Source organism: Platalea leucorodia, assembly GCF_965183815.1.
Source record: "Platalea leucorodia genome assembly, chromosome: 6".
NCBI lineage: Eukaryota > Metazoa > Chordata > Aves > Pelecaniformes > Threskiornithidae > Platalea > Platalea leucorodia.
Window position 1 is genome coordinate 74,433,887 of NC_138828.1, and position 19,397 is coordinate 74,453,283.

General features: G+C 38.8%; 1 protein-coding gene across 2 annotated transcripts in view; it reads right to left on the reverse strand.

Annotated features, from left to right (window-relative positions):
- The window catches only part of AFAP1 (actin filament associated protein 1), a gene marked incomplete at both ends in the record, with an annotated part of 60,276 nt that extends 58,114 nt beyond the window's left edge, over positions 1 to 2,162 (reverse strand). For both annotated transcript variants that reach the window (XM_082316470.1, XM_082316469.1), the window contains one exon: positions 2,036 to 2,162. In XM_082316470.1, the coding sequence (XP_082172596.1) occupies positions 2,036 to 2,162 (127 nt within the window). The remainder of the gene's footprint in view (positions 1 to 2,035) is intronic.
- Positions 2,163 to 19,397: the final 17,235 nt, after the last annotated feature.

Here is a 19,397-nt window from a genome sequence, read left to right on the forward strand (position 1 = left end):
CAGGTCCCTTGAAGGAAAACAGGCAATGTTGACAGTCATATTAAATGACTAAATCCACCAACAGTTCTTACTCCAAAATAAACTGTTTGTGTCTTTGTTTTTTAGAAGAAAGTCTGAGTTTCAGAAGGAAATGCCAAGTGTTTTCTTCAGACCTACAATTCATTGGACATGCCAAGGCTCAGGAAGAAAAATAAAGTTTATAGATTTGTCAGCTATTCAGAGTAATGACCGGTTTGGACGTGAGGCAGGCCGAGGCCAGGCAGCTGCGACCTGAAGAACACATCTGCCTGGTTCTCTCTGATTGATAGATATCAAATGAAGAAAACAGTGTGCATTTGGGAGAGGAACAAAACAAGGCAAAAGGTTGCTAAAGAATTCCCCAAGTAAGAACTTACTGAGTTTAAAGTGTTTTCTAAAAGCCAACCAGCCCATTATAATAATTTCCACACCTTTACAAAGAAAAACCATAATTGTTCATTTCCAGATGTTATAAAGAACCAGCCAGTTCCCAGTTGCACAGATCCTTCATTACCATTCCCCATTGATCTTAAATGGTTTACTCCAGCAATCAAAATATCCTGTTGGATTCACACAGTTGATTTTTGCGAATACATATAAAGAGTCTGAACTCAGCATAGTCCTCAGGCCTCTTAATCTGTGCCAGAGACCCAAGAGTTCTTGTGGAGTTATGCGGGTGGAGTAAAACAACATTTTGAAAAACAGACTCCGAATGACAGTTCAGCTTAGTTATAGAGTACTGTGGGTTTATGCATCTTTTATTGCTTTTAATTTTAATGAAGAGATGAATAGTTTCAAAGGGATGGGAGTACTGAATGTTATAACTGATAAAAAAAGCAGCAGGGTCAGCTCCACTAAAGTACATGACTCCCTGGGTAGTTTCACACACACTTGAAGCCAGCATGGGATGGCAGAGCTCCCAAGGAAGCAAGAAGCCTCCTTCCACAACATGTGAAATTGGGACCTGCCTCCTTTTCTCAGTAGTAAAGTAGAAGTAGTGATGGGTCTTTAAGAATGTCAAAATGGAAAAGAGGACAATCATTATTTTCCAGTTGGTCTCCTTGGACTTGAATACTGTGCAAAAATTATTTCTTTACTGAAGAGGGGAAACACTGCATCAAGCAAGACCATATTTTTTTTAGCACTGAAAAAGAAACAAATAATGAGAAATGCATCTGGCTACAATGTGGCATTTTTCTTCAACACTGGTATTTTTCAAAAATCTAAACACTGAGGGTTTATACTGACAGTATTTCTGCCAAATGTAGGAGAGACAGAGGTGAGCCCAGATGCCTCTTTATAAGAAAGGTACTGTAAGGAAATATAAGAGTACTGTTAGGAAACATAATGAGGAATATTCTTCGTATAAGCTCTGTGGAAAGGTTGTTGTACACAGTGAATCATTTACGTTCCATTCAGTTCCATAATCTTGACGGAGACAAAAGCGATTATGCAATCAATACAGTTTTAGATAAGAAGAAAAGGGGAAAGTGAATATAACTCTGCAAAATGCAAACCAAACATGCTGATAGCCATTTCCTAGCTCTGGCTTGACACTCCTTTATCAGTCATGCACAAGACTCCGCCTCAATATCAAGCTTTTTGCTGGATTTGGGTCATTTGACAGAGATGCAGCACGCAGCACCCACGCATCCATAAAACAGTGCTGTGGCCAGCACTCCCTGAAGCAGTACTACTTTTCCATCAAAACTCATAAATAGCATTGCTGCCACAAATAAAATGAAGTAACCGCTATACCAGCAGAAGTGAAAACATTCTATCTGGCACGTAATTTTGTGGCTGGATTCACCCATGTGGACCCAAGATACTTCCAGTATGACTTTTGCTATATTTTATTGCTGAACATGAAGGAAAGCATTCAGGGAAGTTACACTTTGGCTTCACCCTCTCTTTCTGTCTTGCTTCAATTTAGGGCTTGTCTTTAGCCCTTGAAGCTATTGCACTGAGCACAGACTTATTCTGTGCATTCTGCAAGTGAGAGTACACTGACACTGACCTTTTGATGACTGTATCCTCAGGAGAATGTTAGTTATTACTGCCTTCTTCTCCCTGACAGTGGAAGTTAGATATTCATGGTCCAGAAGTTCAAGAAACAGGCGCAGCTCAACTATTAACTCTTCCATGGCTGAAAGACAAAAAAAAAGGAGAATTACTTTTTCTAAAATGTCCCATTAGAAAAAAGACAAGAGTAATTCTCATTTATTCACATTCATAGCTATTTTCTAGCATTTCTTAAAAATGTATGGTCCTCCCTGCTGGAAACAGGCTATTCATTAGTAAAACCAACAGAATAGTCCATTAGTGAGCACTGCTGGCATTTGTAGTGGTTATCTCAAAATTGGTGCAGAAAAGACAGTTCTTTTCACATACCACATCGTCAAGCCAGCTCTAGACAAAAGTAAGTGCAGGACTGGTCGTCATCTGCTTTTCTAACAGTGCCACTCTGGTTCTTCTCCCTTTAACAAACAAATTCTAACTGCAGAACAAATTTAAAGTTTGATAAAACTTCTACACACATTGATATTTTCAGAAATTTTTAGGGAAAGTGTTTCTTTCCCTCATCTTATTTCTTATGTTTGCTGTGGAAAAAAGAACAGGTATTCCTTTATAGTGATTTGTCTTTCTTGTAACTTCCAAAGACAAGCTCCCAACCCATCACATAATTTCTTATTACTCCCCAGATTCCTGATGATGCACTTCGTATTTCATCCTATTTCTACTATTTCAGATCTCAAGGCTTTCCAATTCTTTCTAGAAAAAGACATTCCTTCTCTGTATTCCCAATGCTTCTCAATTTTTTTATCAACAAACTTTATAAGCACATTTCTACTTTTTTCCTTTCAAATTCTCTCTAAAGTCTTGCATTGTCTTGATGACTGCAGTAGTTCAGACCATACATATAAACACATTTGTTACAGCTTAATCGTATGATACCTATTCAGCAGATTTATGAGAAGCCCATGGTATTTAACCTCATTTTCATGCTTCAATTCTCTCATAATTCTGAGATTCTCTGGTCCCTTTGCTTAAGTGGACTCGCTATTTTTAGTTTAAGTTTCATCTTGGATATAATAGTTCACATTTCCCTACTTTCTGTATCTGATGACATTATCCTCATTAAAAGATGAGGAGAAACATCTATTTCATTTCAGGGCCGCACCTAGGATTAATCTCAGCGCTATCCTCATTCCAAAATGCCTCTACTTAAATTTTTCTCTACTTATTCACATTTGTTTTTATAGTCTTTTCAAGGCCTAACAGGGCAACTGCTGCTAAGCATCTTCAGACCTCTAAAAAATACATTCTTTGCTGCTTACGCCCTTACCAGCTCTTCCTTACTCCTAAAACCTTTTCTGATACAGTTGTTTACCCAAGTGAACCTGGAATCTTTTTTCCCATTTCTGAGAACATGTCTGGATGCTTAAACAACCCTTGGTCAAGATGCATTTGTTTTGTCCAACACTTGAAAACAGCACCATCCAGGGAAACCTGCAGATGTCAGCTACAGTTCTACAAGGGGCTGTTGGCCCCTTCTTGTCTCCAGTGAATGCAGATTTTCCCATTTATTTGCTGATTGTACCTGCCAGTACGTTCAGGCTGCTCTGGCAAACCTGACATACTCCCAGCAGGCACAGAAGACATGCCAGTTTGCAATACTCAGAAACAATAGCATCCTAACAAAGAAATCCCTGATAAGAAGTACACTTGGGCAAATCTTTTCTGAAAGACACCATTAATATGCACATATACATCCATCCTGCCCAAGTTTTCTCTTGGTGAATACGTTCTTCTATTCAATTGTCCACATTTTCAGGAAATATGTTTCCCAAAGATTTTACAATAAATAGGCAGAAAGAGGGTATTCAAAATGACAGCAAAACTGCCTGCATCACTTCACAGTGTAGCTCATGAAAAACACCCTATGGCTACAGGTCATTTTTTTTGCCATCAGGCTTGTAGCTGTCTAAGCTGTCTAGAAGTCTGTCAGAAATCCAAAGTATTTCACGACAACCCTATTACTTCCAGTGTTGTTCCCACTATGGAACAACAATATACATACCCACAGCATACAGCTTTCTGAAGTAAAAGGGTACAGATTCAGATTTGCAAAGCAGTAAATGATCACAAGTCTCAAGGAGGAAAAAAGAAAGAGGACCTATGACTTAAAAAAAAAAATACCCAAATAATCATCTCCGAGTTACTTTGTAAATGATAGATTTCAGAAATTAGATGTATTAAGTGTACAGTGACCTCTTGCTTTTAAGTATGCTTTGAATATAAGATGTATTAATATTGTTGCTATGAGCTTTATTTTAATTATGGAATTTATGAATCTTTTCATATTTATTTATCTATTATAATACATGCCTTTCAAAAGCTATCATTACCATAGAATCTAGGCAGTCATTATGAAATCTAATCAGTATACAGTATGAGAAATGTATATTTTTCAAGTAGTTCTACAGCCGTATAAATTACTGTCAGTAATTGCATATATTACTGCACTGAAATTTCTTTGCAATGGCATGTTTTCTGGATTCTTTAAGGCAAGGGATTGTAAATAAGATGAAAGGGAGCTCTCCCTTCTCCTCTTCACCAATGAATACCCTGTGCCACAGTAACCCCATTTCTTTCCCCAGAACCTTCACTTCAAGGAAGGAAGAGAGAAAGGATGAAAGCGTCAGATACCATTGATGTGCACAGTGTGCACAGTGTGCACTGTTTCCAGTTATTAAAAATTATAAGATCCTTGTACTCAGGAACTTATAATCTGATATAAACAGATGAGAAATTAAAACAGAGCAAAAGGGAGTTTGAGGCAAAGAGACAGGGAAAGAACAGAAGAGGAGATGGGCAACCACTGCTGAAGAGATTCCTGGGAGCTGGCATCAGCCCAAATCTGTCCTGAGGCCTCATCCAATAAATGTGTGGCCTCCTCCTTGTCCTCCATGTCTCTGGAGCAAGTCTGCACTGCAGTCACTGGTGACCACAGTTCACTGACCTACAGTGACAAAGCCACCTATGTTACTGGAAGCAGTTTAACTGCACCCAGTAGAGGGTTTAAAAAAAAATAAAAAGCCTTGGTTAGGACCGATAGAGGATGACAGATGAAGCTGATGCCAGTGAGACAATGGTTAAAAAACCTCAAAACCACTGCCTTAGTAACACATTCACTATAACTGATTACATTTGGCCTGGTGTCCAGCACTGTGGTTCAAATACCTAATAGTGCATCATAAAAAAATACAGAGCGTGAGAAGACTTGTTTTTCCCGCCTTTGTAAGCTTACAGGTATATGACACTGACTTCAAGCAAGCAGTTGTAAAAGCTAGTTTAAAATGTTAGTATGACAACAGAATAAAGTTGTTAGCAGCTGCTGTAAATTGCTAAACATAAATACATAGACATCGCTTCTCTTATTTTTCTACCAGGATTAAATTGGGGTTGTATTTTCTTCTGTGGGAGCTAACAGCATCACAAACATCAAAAGCACGAAGGAAGTAAGTTCTGAATTTCACTTTATATATATGCAATGATGTCAAACATCCAGAAAGAAAAAAGGAAAACACCGTTCTCAGCTAGTAAGAAACACTCTTTCCATGTATCTTAAAAATCCACTTTTCTTTTTTAATACTTTTGCTGCTTAAGCAGAGAACAGAAATACTGCCATGGAGTGCATTTGAAGTATTTAAATAAGGAACTGAAAACTCTTTTTTCTCAGATGGTAACAAATAAGCTTGTACGTACTCGGGAAAAAACAAGTTTGCCTGTTGTCAATCCTTGTCTTATTTTCTGGATTAAAGAATCTTCTCTTCTCCTTCCTAGAAATGCAATGATGTGCTCACAAAAAGTAATGGAACTGAATAATAGAAAATCCACATAATGCATATTTTCAGTAAGCAATCATTACTTCTGAAGTGGAGACTAAAAATGAGAGGGTGATGCAAGTCCCAAAGAAAAACATACTCCTCCAGTGAGAGACTGCCCTTGGAAATCTGACATCACCACAAAATAAGAATAATAATCAGAAGGCTCTCAAAAAGGGGCCAATTTATTTGACAGTTTTGGCTGTATTCTCATTGCCAGAGGAATTACTTGTAAGTGGCAGGTGGTGAAAGGCAGGGTGGAGCCCAGGGATGGTAATCACAACAGTAAGCAGATTTTAGCACGACTGAGGAGCAAAATCACATTCCATATTAAATGATGAGAAGTCCATTCTATGCTCAATAGGAATTATAGGCCCCTAATGAGCTGCTGCAACTGCCATGCACAAATAAAAAACAATCATACATCCAGAAGAGTTTCCAAGACTGGCTCTCAAGAGTTTTAAAGTTTTTCAAATGATAGCACATAAAAACTATATACACAAGCCAGCAACGGAATACACCAAGGTAAAAATAATCAGAGGAAGGCAATTACATCACACTGTAGCTTTTGTTCCAAACCAGAACTAAAACCAACTGGGACTGAAAGAGCGTAAGAGCACGGTGATGCAATTATTCCAAATTTACAGTTATGGGTACTAGCCTATAACCATTTTTTAAAGAATATAAAGTTTTCACTTCCAATTGATTAAAAAAAAATCATAGAAGCAGTGCTATATCATGCACATGATTTCAAGGTTGCTTAAACCAGAAGAAAAGACAAGGATGATCTCATTAAAAGAATGGTCAGATTGGTTTTTGGTCACTCACAGCAATTACAGTATCTCTTAACCTTGCCATTCCACAAATGACCCGAAAGCGTTTTCCAGTTGACTAATATCTGCTGAAGAACTTTTAAAGAAAAAGAAAGACAAACACAGGAAGGATGACAAGAAGTATTTTTATTAATTATCGTCTCGTCCATACAATACAAACCCCACACAAAGTAAATGCACTTCCATGCTTGCATGTCTATTATAAATGCATGTATACAAATGTGTCAGTACACAAATCTATCATAGAAATAGGAATTAAAATTGAGCTTCAAATTTTTAGATCCTCTTGATCAGGTCCTTTCACTTCGCTGAATCAAATTCCTCTGGGCTTAAATCTTCTGTTCTCCACTTAGTTTGTGATTTACAGATGTTAAAGGCGAGAACAGACCATGCCAATGAGATGCACCAGAAGAAATCACCTAATCTGACTTTCTGTACAATACAGGCCAGAGACTTTCATCTAGAGGAGCTACTCCTCTGTTAGTAGAGACTTATATTTACCTAAAGTACATCTTCCAGGAAAGCCAAAAATCTCTGCCAGCATTTTGTGCCCTACTTTCATGGGGGGATTCCATTTAACCTCCTGAAACAAATCTGATTGGATTTGTGGATAATACTGATGCCAATCTTCAAGCTATATATGAAAATCAGGAATTGAGAATAGGTGTGCTTCAATTGAAATACAACCGAACACAAGTGCGCGCACACACACACACACACACACACAAGCACTATATTTGGTAACCACTAAGAGGTTTTCAAAGTGGATGTCTCAGCCTTAACCTTGCCTTTATGGTCATTTATTGCAAGGCTATATTAAATGAAATACATACCTAATCCTATAATAGTATTTATTCTCTGAAAAATGTTCATGCTGCAGTTTTGTACCACATAAAGAAGATGTTCTCTAACTCATACACCACATGGTCCAATTTCAATGCATCTATGTTCTCACCTCTTAAACATCTAAGCTTCCATATTCTGTTAGCAGTATGAGACTTTGGGACTTCAGAAAAAGAGTTAAAGCTGGTGATGGCTTGCTGGCTGAATGATTAAAAAGTATTCTGTTTCAAAATCTGATTAAAGCCTACTAAGATCCAATGTGTAAAAACTTCTTGAAACATACAGAGTCTCCTACCCTGCCAAAAAAGCCTCATTGGCATTTGGGTACACAAGCAACAGTGGAGAAATCAGACATATTGATCTAGTTTTGAATCAAAACCAGAGTGTGAACTCCATGTTTATACCCATTTCTATTGAAATTGTGTCATCATCCCCAGCTTTGCATGTTGTCATTTGAATATTTCATTAAAAAGCTCATAACAGAATACCGCTGGGGAAACCATGTCTGTATTTTATAAAGATAAAAATATCAGAGACATTATGAAGAATATAGAGCCACAAGGAAATAAAAATCTTTAAACTATGAACAAAACCATAAAATCACTTTGACTTGCTTCCATTCGATCCTATAATGCAGTTACAAAAATCCAGTAATTAATGAAAAAGTTCCTTTGACGACTACGTTATCACTATCTACAAAAAGAATCCTGCACAGAAATAGACAAAATCTGGAAGCAGGTAGCGGTAGTGTATTTAGCAGTGGGACAAATTTTTACTTTTCAATATGCTACCAGAAACTTGATGACGCATTTGAAAACTCTATCAAAATGCTATCCAGCAAGAAATGAAAAGGCATGCTGTTTGAAGAACACAGAGTGAAAAGACAAGACTTTTCACTAGAAGAGTTTTCTCATGGTTGCACTAGCCCTTCTTTGCTGTCCTGTTAATGATGGTGGATGAGGCGTGATGAACCTGTTAAGTATGCTCAAGACCTGCTCCAGAAAGTAGAGATGATCATCTTGGGGGTCCATGGTATTACAGGAAGGAATGGTAAAAGTGAATGAAAAAGAGGTGAACCCTAAATCACAGATGAAGCCCTAAAGATGAAGAATTAGCATGGAGCAAGTAAACCACATACAAGGATTGTCATCAGAGTGTTTTAACATAAAAATAATTATATCTAAGCCTCTCTAAAAACTCATAACAATCATCTTTTGTTTAAAATTTGGAGCTCCCCAGACCGTCACGGACAGCTTGGGGCAAGAGAGGCGAAACACTGCTACTAAAAACTCCTCCTGTCTCATGCATATTTATGATCAACCTCAATGAGTGTCAAGGGATCATTTCAGCCACAATCCACATGTATTCCTCTTTTTCTTTCTTCCTTCTGCTTCAGTTTTCAAGGAATTGGCTTTTACAAAACCAGCTTTCCAAAAAAGTTACCAGAGCTCCAAATGCTGTTGTTGCACTACTTGGGTGATAAACCAAGAGGTGGGAAAGCATTAAGGAATGTTTGGACAAGAAACAAGCTGCCAAAAATCCTACTCTATCAGCTACAGCCACGCAATGAGTGACAGCAATGCAGGAGTGTAATCCATTAGCATAAGGTAGATGGATAAGAGTTTATTTTTTAAAGCCCAAGCCAGTGTTTAAGCACTGCCACAGACTTTGGAGAGGAATGCCTCCTTTTAAGCAAGTTCACAGACTCATAGAAAAAAAAGAAAAAAGAAAAAAGAAAAAAGAAGGAAGAAAAAAAGAAAAAACAAAGAAATAAAACAGATAAAAAGAAAGAAGAAAAGAAAGAAGAAACAAAAGAAGAAAGAACAAAGAAGAAAAGAAAAATATAAAAAAGCAAAGGGGAAAAAGAAAAAAAATAGTATTACAGGCATTCATTTTTATTTAAGTATTAATTACCTACATTGAACTCACAATATGTTAGCCAAGAAAAAAAAAATACTGATAACTAACTACAGAAACTTAGAGTGGACTTTATCAAGTTGCTGAAGGCTTTCTCTATAAAGTATATTTTCCACATGAGGTTTCTTTTGTTCCCAAAATAAATGTAACATACCTTGTATAGCAAAAGGACATGGATTTCACTCCAGCCGCAAACCCAGCAGCCTGGGCAAGACTCTCACCCTCCCGTCTCTGGGCTCACTGTGGGCATTCAGGTTGAGTTTTCTTCTCAGACTCCCATTACCCTACTAGGGCAGAAAATGGAAATTTCTTCCATTTTAACCATCTCCAAATGTATCAGCTGACATCATCTCATCAGGACAAGACATTCCAGGTCTTGCTCTGGCTCCTGCATTAGCTCAACTCCTCCATTATTCCAAACCACAAAAGATAAGCAGCCATTACAGCATTAATAAACGGGCTCCAATTCCACAAAAGAAAAGCAGTTCCCTCATGATGCAAAAAGGAGACAGAAAATCTGTGGTAAGAGGTGAAAGGCTGCCCCAGACTCCAGGTGCCAGGAGGAGATGGGGCTCAGTTAAGGCTGAGACACACTGAAGCAGATAACCTGCGGTAGTAAAAAGAAAGCGAAGTGTTGCAGTACACCTTGTGAATTCTTCACTTGGTTCCTCAGCTGCACACAGATCTGGTTTTAGGTTAGGATTTCTTTCAAAGTTATGAATAATTACATATCCAGCAGAAATGTGAGACAGTAAGATAATGAAGTTAATGGAGTGGAAAAACAGAATAGTAAAACAATGACAAAGAAATACAAATATGGCAATGGTAGGAACTGCAGAATAGCATTTGGTATTTTTTGTATTCAGCAATACAATTTTTATTATACATGTCAAATACCAAACTTAAAAATTATTCAAGAAGTCCTGAGTCTGATCATGCCAGTCACATGTGCAGTACAATCCAAGAATAGTTTGCACTCTGTGAATCTGGTGCTCTAGGCTTCCAGTTTGCGGCTAATTTAAAGCCAGAAATGAGATAATACTGCATTTTATAACAACAGATCCAGAAGTCCCCACATTTGTATGTGAAGATGGAAAAAAAAAAAATCCATTTTTTTTGTATCCTACAACACTTTTTTTATACCATTGTTCTCACTGCTGGGTCTATTATTCAATGAGTAACTTCTGCCACACATTGCTTATTGTCTGATGCTCTTCCCAAGGAGAGAAGCATGTTCTGCTTTTCCTGTCAGGCTTTTGAAAATTTCTTTAAATAGATGTACAAAATAGATGCACACATTGATACAGATTCATCTTAAGCAAATAAGACCAAAGAAACATAATTTACACTGATAGAGTAGAATGGTGAGAGCTGAAATCTCTCTTCAAGTGGAAAATACATCATTTCCCACCAGTGCCACAAGAAACGGCTGTCTCCTTTACTGTCACCTCTCATTCTTATTTTGGAGAATTTCATTATGCGAGAGGTAGATTGTAGTCAACAGAAAAAAAATACTAGAGCTTAAGGTAGCTTTGAAACTGGAGCCCCATAGGTGAAGAACCATTAACATAAAAATGGAAATCTTATTTTTAAAAAAAAAAAAAAAAAAAAAATAGAGAATGCTCCACAAGGTTTCAACAAATCCTTCATAGCAAAAAATGCTTAAACACTGTGAATATCATGGAGATATACATATATATATATATATCAGTTATTTAATATCTTGTGTGCTCTATTGCTTATCCAGGGGTGGCTTTGGGCTTTAGGGACTTCACACTCTTTCACATCTTGCACGGAATGCAGAAATATTAGTTTTCTTATAAGCTTTTTGATGGCATTCACCCTTAGATTGTCCAAGTGATTCACAAATTAAGTTTGCTCTAAAGCACAATTGCACAGGCAGTATCACCTCATTTTAGATAAGGAACTAAGATAAAGAAAGAGTAGAGATAAAAGGAGCTCCTCATTCTGCATCCTGTTTGAAATACGCAGTTTTTCCAAGTGCTTGAAACCATGCAGAACTTGACTCGTGCATGCACAGCTCTCCTGGACACTAGCTGATTAGGAGTGCTCGGCACTTCTATTGGGTGGCTCACAGGACCTTGATTTCCATGTGTAAGGAATGAGGACTACCTGGTCACTGTCAGCCTCCTGGGAAGTCCAGTCTAAAATGCTTGGCTCATTACGCAACTCTGAAGACACAGAGGATCCAGTGCTCTAAGGCAACATTAGACTGTGAGAAAAACAAGAGTATCCTTTTTCTGCTGCAATTCTTTGCCTCATTCAAAAATCTGGAGAACACATAAACAGGTGCCCTAAAATCAACACCTTCTCCCACTATGCATGTTGACTCATTCTGAGACCTCTGTTCTGAATACGGACATAAATGTGACCAAAATTTCATAAAATCCCACCATCGTGATAAATATCAGTATAAAACTTCCCAGTTAATTAGTCTGTACCGTTAGACAGATTTTCCAGGCCAGAAAGAAAGTGAGCTTTGCTACATCTCCAACACAGACTTTTAGAGACCAAAGGGAGAAGCAGTTGCAAATGTATGGGATCTTAAAGGAGAATATCCTGCAGTAAGCATCTTCCTTCATAACACTGGCCCTCCCTCATAAGCACGTATCTAAAAGAGCTTTTCACAGTCTGATGCTCAAAAAGGAGCAATGTCTTAGACAAGTTCTCCCAGGACATTCATGTTTTTATGGAGAACTGAAAATCAACGTGTTGAAACCAGCTCAGAAACCAAGACACAGTCAAGATGATAACACTGAATGAAGTGTTCACGAAGAAGCACATATAATATAATAACAATAATAACAACAATAATAACAATAATAACAATAATAACAATAATATAGTATTTGGTATTTAGCCCCTTGCACTGGAATTTTGTGGTACCAATGGAGAAATTTTTCAGTACCGGATCTGACGCTGCCCTGCACTGGAATATAGAAAGCAGGGTTTGAGGCACCAGGCAGGTAAGGAAAGTGAAAACCTACTGTTTGGTTACGCACAGGTAGGGCTGGTGGCAGAGCCTATATGCTAAGCAAATCCATCAGTAGGTGATATGGAACAGCTCTCCTCCTAAGCTATGCCATCAATGCTTTTTTTCCAGCATGTACACACACAACTTGTATCACTTTGCTGAACGTCTTTGGTGTACCATTCACTTGGACCTGTCTCTGACATACGTGATCCATAAATGTAACCATGAAACATATTCCCTATTGAAAACAGCAATATATGCATTTCAACAGTGGATTCAGCTAGCTGTGATAAAGTAGGAAAGTTGTAATTCTAAAATGGGGCATTTCAATTCCCTTTGTCCCTTGTAGCCCTCAAGTTAATTCTCTGAAATACATCAATGTTTCTCTGATTTATCATTGTTCTGGTTCTCCTTCATGATTACTACGTAGACAGGAAAATTAAATAAACTTTTAATTTTATAGTCTCTGACCAAAAAAAAAAAAAAAAAGGTCAAGCTCAGCCACCCAGAGGCAAATTATTCCTTTCAGTTCCTTCACTCAGCACACCTCTACAGCATCCAAAATAAGACTGACCAAAGGTTCCCTATGTAACCCTACCATGCCGACTGGCACAGTGAGTGCTGGGAGCCTGGATTTGGTCCAGGTGCCTCTGGGCTTAGACAGAGACTGCTCCAAAGGAGGGCCACAGCAAACACACTAACTAGAGGTAAGGGATCAGCCAAGAGTGGAGTTCACACTTGCTAATCGAGCTCCACAGAGCAACCTTCAAGACACCCTTTTTGTCTCCACAAGTGTGTTTATAAATGAAGGTTACACTTTCTCTCTAAAAGCAAGTACCTTTTAGAAATCTATGAAAATTTAGGTCCTAGAAACTACGTTACATTTCCTTAAAATCACAGAATTAGAAGTAAAAAAAGTGCATATTTACATATTTGTTAGAAAAGAAGAGGTGCTAAAGAACACACTAGCGATAAACTGGTTCAATAAGTCAACAGATATGTTGCTGGTTGAGCTAAGGACTGTGCTGGAATTCAAAACACAATTTTGTCACAAAATATCATACTGCCAGCTTTAAAAATATGCAAAAACATCCTCATTTAAATGTTCTAGCACAATGCTGGAGGTGCCTATGGTAGTTTTAAAGAAATGCAGCTGTATGCATGTAAGGTTCACTGCCCTGGCAAAACACGGGCAATGGGGCCTGAGACTGAGCATGCTGTAGAGGAAGGACCATAAACACTCTGGAAAAATTTTCATGAATGGATTTAGATGCCACAAATCTGATGTAAGAAGTTGTCACCATGTCACCAACAGTCACCCAGTGAACTATACACTAATTGTAAAGCCAAATATTTTCAATAACCAGAGACTGATACATGGTGGGTTTTGTCTCCAGCACCGATCAGGCAGAAAACAAGGTACCAGACCACTACATTTCAAAAGACACGAGCATTTCATGGCATGAAATACAAACCATGAACTCCTCCTTTAAAATCAGTAAGTGATACATCATTTTAATTACTCACTGTATAGTGTGTCATAAGGCGGACAGAACCACTGAGATTAGTGAAGTTATTTCTTCATGGTAGCCTTCAAAATGCACAGTCAGATCCCTGAAACATTACATACTGGATACTGCACAAGCTTTTAAAGAAAACTCCATCCTTCTCATACTACCAACAGTTATTCTGAAGACTCATGGTGAGCTGGATCTGCAGAAAGATGAAGTGTGAGGCCAGACACTAAAGTGGACTACAGCACTCTTAATTCTGTTTGCTGCGATGTTTATTTAGACTACAAAATTCTAGCAGAAACCTTTGCCTTAAAAAATGCAGATTCTTACAAACATATTTAACTACTGTGTTGGGATTTTTATGTACTACCTGTCTGAATACAAAACTTGGACTCAAAATTGAATTTCCCTCACCAAGCAAAATAAACATTAATCTATATTTATATTCTAAGGATACAGAATAAAATAAATAAATAAGCAAATTACCCTCACTACAAAATAGAAAAAAAAAAAAAACTGATTAAAAACTTTGGGTCCTTATCTGGTGTAGTTCTCATGGTTTCAGCGATGCTCAACTAATTCACTGCAACGTAGGATATACAGCTAATACTTGTATGTTACGGAGATTTCATTTTAATTATAGATGTGCTTTGAATTTATCATGAAACCAGAAAACATATGTTTAATAAACACTAATAAACTGCTGCCAACACCTTTCTCTCAGGCTGCTCCAGCCACCTTTCCTGTTCTATCTGATCACCCTCGCGCCTCTTTGGATTACAGACTGTGCTAGACAGACTTACCTACAAGATCTTTGGGAAAATTTACCTTCATGGTTTTCAATCCCCTTGGCCGCTTTCTGTTTTCTGCACATTATCCAGTTTTTCTACATCTGGTTACGCTGCCCCATATGTTTGGAACAGCCTCCCTTCTCCCTGCCAAGCAACCTCCCTCTCTCCCATGAAATCCCTCTTTCTTTCACCAGTCCCTTCAACAATAATCCTCACATTCCCCCTTGCCTAACAGTTGCACCGTGTCTCGTCATGCAGCTGGGTTTTTTAATCTACCTTTAGGCCAGACCTTGCAAACATTTTCCCATGGTAAAAAAAAGTCCCAATCCTTCTGATCGGTTTCACTAACCACAACAACAGGATGAGTTCAGAGACAAAAAAAAAAAAAAATCCGTGTTTTAGTTATTAACATCTAAAAGGCAGTAATTTCATTCCTGTGCAACAGGAGCAAAGTAGACAAACAGTTGGATGTCTGTTCACCCTGCCAGCAGCGGGGGGACGCAGCACGGAGGACGGGAGAACAGGGCAGCTGCCGGGACGTACCCGGCAGCCGCACGGGCACTGCCTGGCCGGCTGCGCCTGCCCCCTCTTCCCCTCTCGCAGCTCGCCCTTTCAACAGGGAGCTGACATTTAAAATTATTCTCCCATACAAAACCATTTCAAAGCTCTGAGGACGTATGTCCAAAACGTTACCATTACCAGAGGCATAGCATAGCAGTCTAAGCACTTTATAGCTAAAGAAACCAAGACAGCAAAGTCCAGGGTAAAAAAATCCTTCCAGGAGAACTGTAACAGGTATCAGCCCATGCTCTTATTCACCCTGAGGCTGGGTGCATTTATTGAGGTCAATGAGCTCATTTACCATCTGTAGCGTGTGCTGCCACAGAACTGAACAGCACAAGCAACACCAGCTTCTCACTGTTCCGGCATCTAAAAACTTCCTATCTGGCCATGAGAGAGAAAAAAATGCACTTTACACATATCCTCAGCATATTGTCCTCATGACTGCCTGCTTGTGTCAGATGATGGATACCATAAAGATAAAAATGGCCCATTGGATCCAGAACAAAACCTCTATTTAAATTACACAACTACCTCTGAGCTTACTTCAGCAATATCGCTTGGGCAAGGAAGCCACATTTTATGACTAGCAGGATCACTACGACTCCATTTGTCCTCACCAGTCTTCCGTCACAGCTCAGAGAAATTCCTGATCAACATGAGCTTCACTAAGGGCTGGGTGTGCCATCGATCTCGTGCCTCATATCTCTGGCTAAGTTCCTGGATGGCCTGTTTAACAGTATTTGCCAAAAGGTGCTTCCCAGTTCTTCCTGTATTCCCGAGTAACAAAGAAGATGCACTGCCAAATGTCCTCCCACGGAGATCTCAAAGGCAAAAACCCAGCACCCTCCCGCAAGGAAAAAAAAAAAAAAAACACAGCAGGGATTTCAGTTTATAGCAAGTTTGCATATTTTCCTGGGTTTATGTGCTTTGCTTTTCACAGACTCATAACCTAACTAGGAAACCACAGACTGCTGCATCTGTTGGCCTCAGTATTATCAAAAATGTGCTGACTCTATATAAAAGTTATCCCATTGCATCATAGCACAAACAACCCATGTCATGCCTGTAGCCGCGCGCAGATGAGCCCTGTGCAGCACCCTGCCGCAGCCAGACTGGGGAAGGACCAGCTGGTGCGGCCGGGCAGCGATCGGGCCCCACCGGCTCAGCCCGGCGTCAGCCACTGCCATTACACAAAGGTAAAAGCTATCGATGGCAAACATTTGCATCCTTGCCTCATCTCACCATCTGCTTCTGCTGCTGCTCACTTGAAAATTAATATGGTGGTTGCTTGAATCAGAAGCTAATGCTACAAGTGCCTTCCTTAGCATTACAGATAATTATTAGGACACGCATGCAATGCGTTTTGCAACTTAAAATGGGGTGACAGTGACCTCTAATCTGACAGGATCCTTCCTTCATCAAGAGAGACCAAAATGCTTCATTTCAGTGCAAAAAATTGGACTGAATTGTCCTCCTCCTAGTCTGTGCTCCCTTACTTGCCCTTCTTCTTCTTCCCTCATACACTTTCATCAGACCTAAAAAGTAAATTAATAAAGTCTAAATCTCTTTTAAAGAACAGAAAAAGGTCTTTCACAAGCAAATGTACGGAAAACTCAGGGCTGATCTTGCTCGTATAAATTACATCTCCTAGTCCAATTTCTGGGGGCTGTTTGCCAATCATGGACATTAAGGAAACAACTAAAATTGCATTTTATCATCTCGATCATTTATTCCTAATAGTTTCCTATTTGCATCTGATTTGCACTGCATGAAGAAAAGCAGGAATGTGAGAAGAATCAAGTATATACCGCCATAAAGTCCTTGACGTTAGAATTCTCATACAAATCTTAATTCTGTGGCCTTTAATCCACAGAAAGTCTCAAAGAGGTATTCCCTACATATAAATTACAACATTCTGGTTTTAGAGAAGGACTGATTTTACATGCTTCAGGGGAAAATCTCTGAGATAGAAATCTGTTCTCTTTCTTTCTCTTCTTTCCCATGTAAGACATGCTGGAAACTGCCTATAGGAACATTATCATTGAATTAATCAATTGAATATTTTTAAAAGCCACCTAGTAAAAATGATTCTACATGATGTGTACTTTTCATCATTCAGGTTAGAAATTATTTACAATAAGAAAGCAAGCAGTCAAATCCACTTTGATTCTACAGAATTCTACAGAAATGTAAATATCTAAAAAAAACCCAAAAAACCCTTCCCTCCTGTTCAAAGCGGTTTGCAAATGCAGTGAAGAAACTTCTAAAAAGAAAGTTCACAACCACTTTGTTTCATAAGCTATACTTTGAGCACCGTGGTTATAGTGAATAAGCTGCTAAAACTAAAAAAAATAAGACAGGATAAAATGCTCCATCATGTCCTAGTCCTTTCCAGTTCTGTCCCCCTATTTGCAGAGGATCACAACATATATACACTTTAGCAATAAAATAATGCAAGATGACCCCCTTCACCTCCTAGCAGTAAGACAACAACAGACAATTGGCAAAAGGCAGAAAAGTCCAGTGGAAAAATGGAAACTATTTAAATAAGCCTTTGTTTTGGAGCATTTGAGAATGGCAGAAAGGTGCTTCAAAAAGGCCAGGCTGTCCCGTGAATAGGAAGGAGCATGAGAAGAAAAACAAGAGCGAAATGGGTCATTTGGAGTCCATGAACCTGAACAGTATTCCTTGAAGAAAAACAAAAAGGTTTATCTCAGTTAAATAGTTTGTTTATAAGAATGATGCAAACACGCACTTGTGGTAAAGAGATTTTTTTCTCTTCTATGCTGCTTTAATCTGTTTTCCCATGATTACACTTTTTTTGCCCCCAGTTTTTCTTAAGAGACATACAAAGAAAAGCAAAATCAGCTTGTGCTTTCTTTTCATTCCAGATGGCAAACTGATGAAAACTGACTAATAGCCAAATCAAGAAATGAATTATGAGGAAGGCATGGATTCTAAAAAAAACCTTTGCAATTTTTCAAGTGAGAGAAGCAGGACAGCAAATATCATCACATAACTTTTAGAAAGTAATTTACATTCTCAAGGCACTGTAGACCCATTAACTATTTCATTTTCCTACTACCCTTTTGCATTACAAAGTAGCACTCTCTCTGGTTTACAGATGGGAAACTGAGGCAGGCTTAGGACCATAAAGACTTTCATGGAGCATAACTCAGCGCTGCCACCAAAAGGAGCAGCCGCGCGTACCCTTCAGAGGCTGCCGTTCCTGCCTCTTCTCTGGGCTGGCACACGTGTTTGTGCAGCCACAGCATGGACTGGAGCAGGGAACTGATACAGTTTTCAGGTGCAATACGTAGTCACGCTAGAGTAACTTTATGGTAGAACACCACCATAGACCTACTTGTACCTAAATTAATGCTCCGTGGAGCTCCACGGGGCTGTAGTCCCAAATTCAGGCTGTTTAGAAATCCCTAGTATGAGGCAATAGTGGGGGTTCTCAGTATGAAAGAATCAGGTGGGCTTCACTGTCCAATTTCCTGACATATCACAAGGAGAGACAAGACACATTGAGGGCTGGTGTCCCATCCACACTGCATGCTGGAGCAGTTCTGTGCACATCCTACAGCTGGAATACCTGATGTTTCCCTCCTGGGGACGTCAGCAAAAGATGGGGAAAACTGCACGTTCTGCACTTCTCTAAATCCACAAATTTGGTGTCAGCATTATCTCTGTGCTATAGCATCAAATTAGCTCTATAGACCAAATGTATCCACGTTGAATGTGTAACACTGAATGTTTGAGACACAATCTCAGATCCAAACAGCATTTGTCTAACAATTCCCATTAATGGCAAAGTTCTCCCAATGTCATCGGCTGCTGAGATAATGTAACCCTTAGCACATCTGAAAATCCAAATCAAGCTGTGGCCCTCTCAAGATAATCTGACTAATTTTGTCCTTTTTTGACAGTGTTGTCTATTTTTGTCTTTGACTTTTGTGATTAAAATGTGGATCTAAATCATGTGACCTGGAGGCAGTGGAAAGTCCTTAAGGACTTTTTGAAAAAGAGAT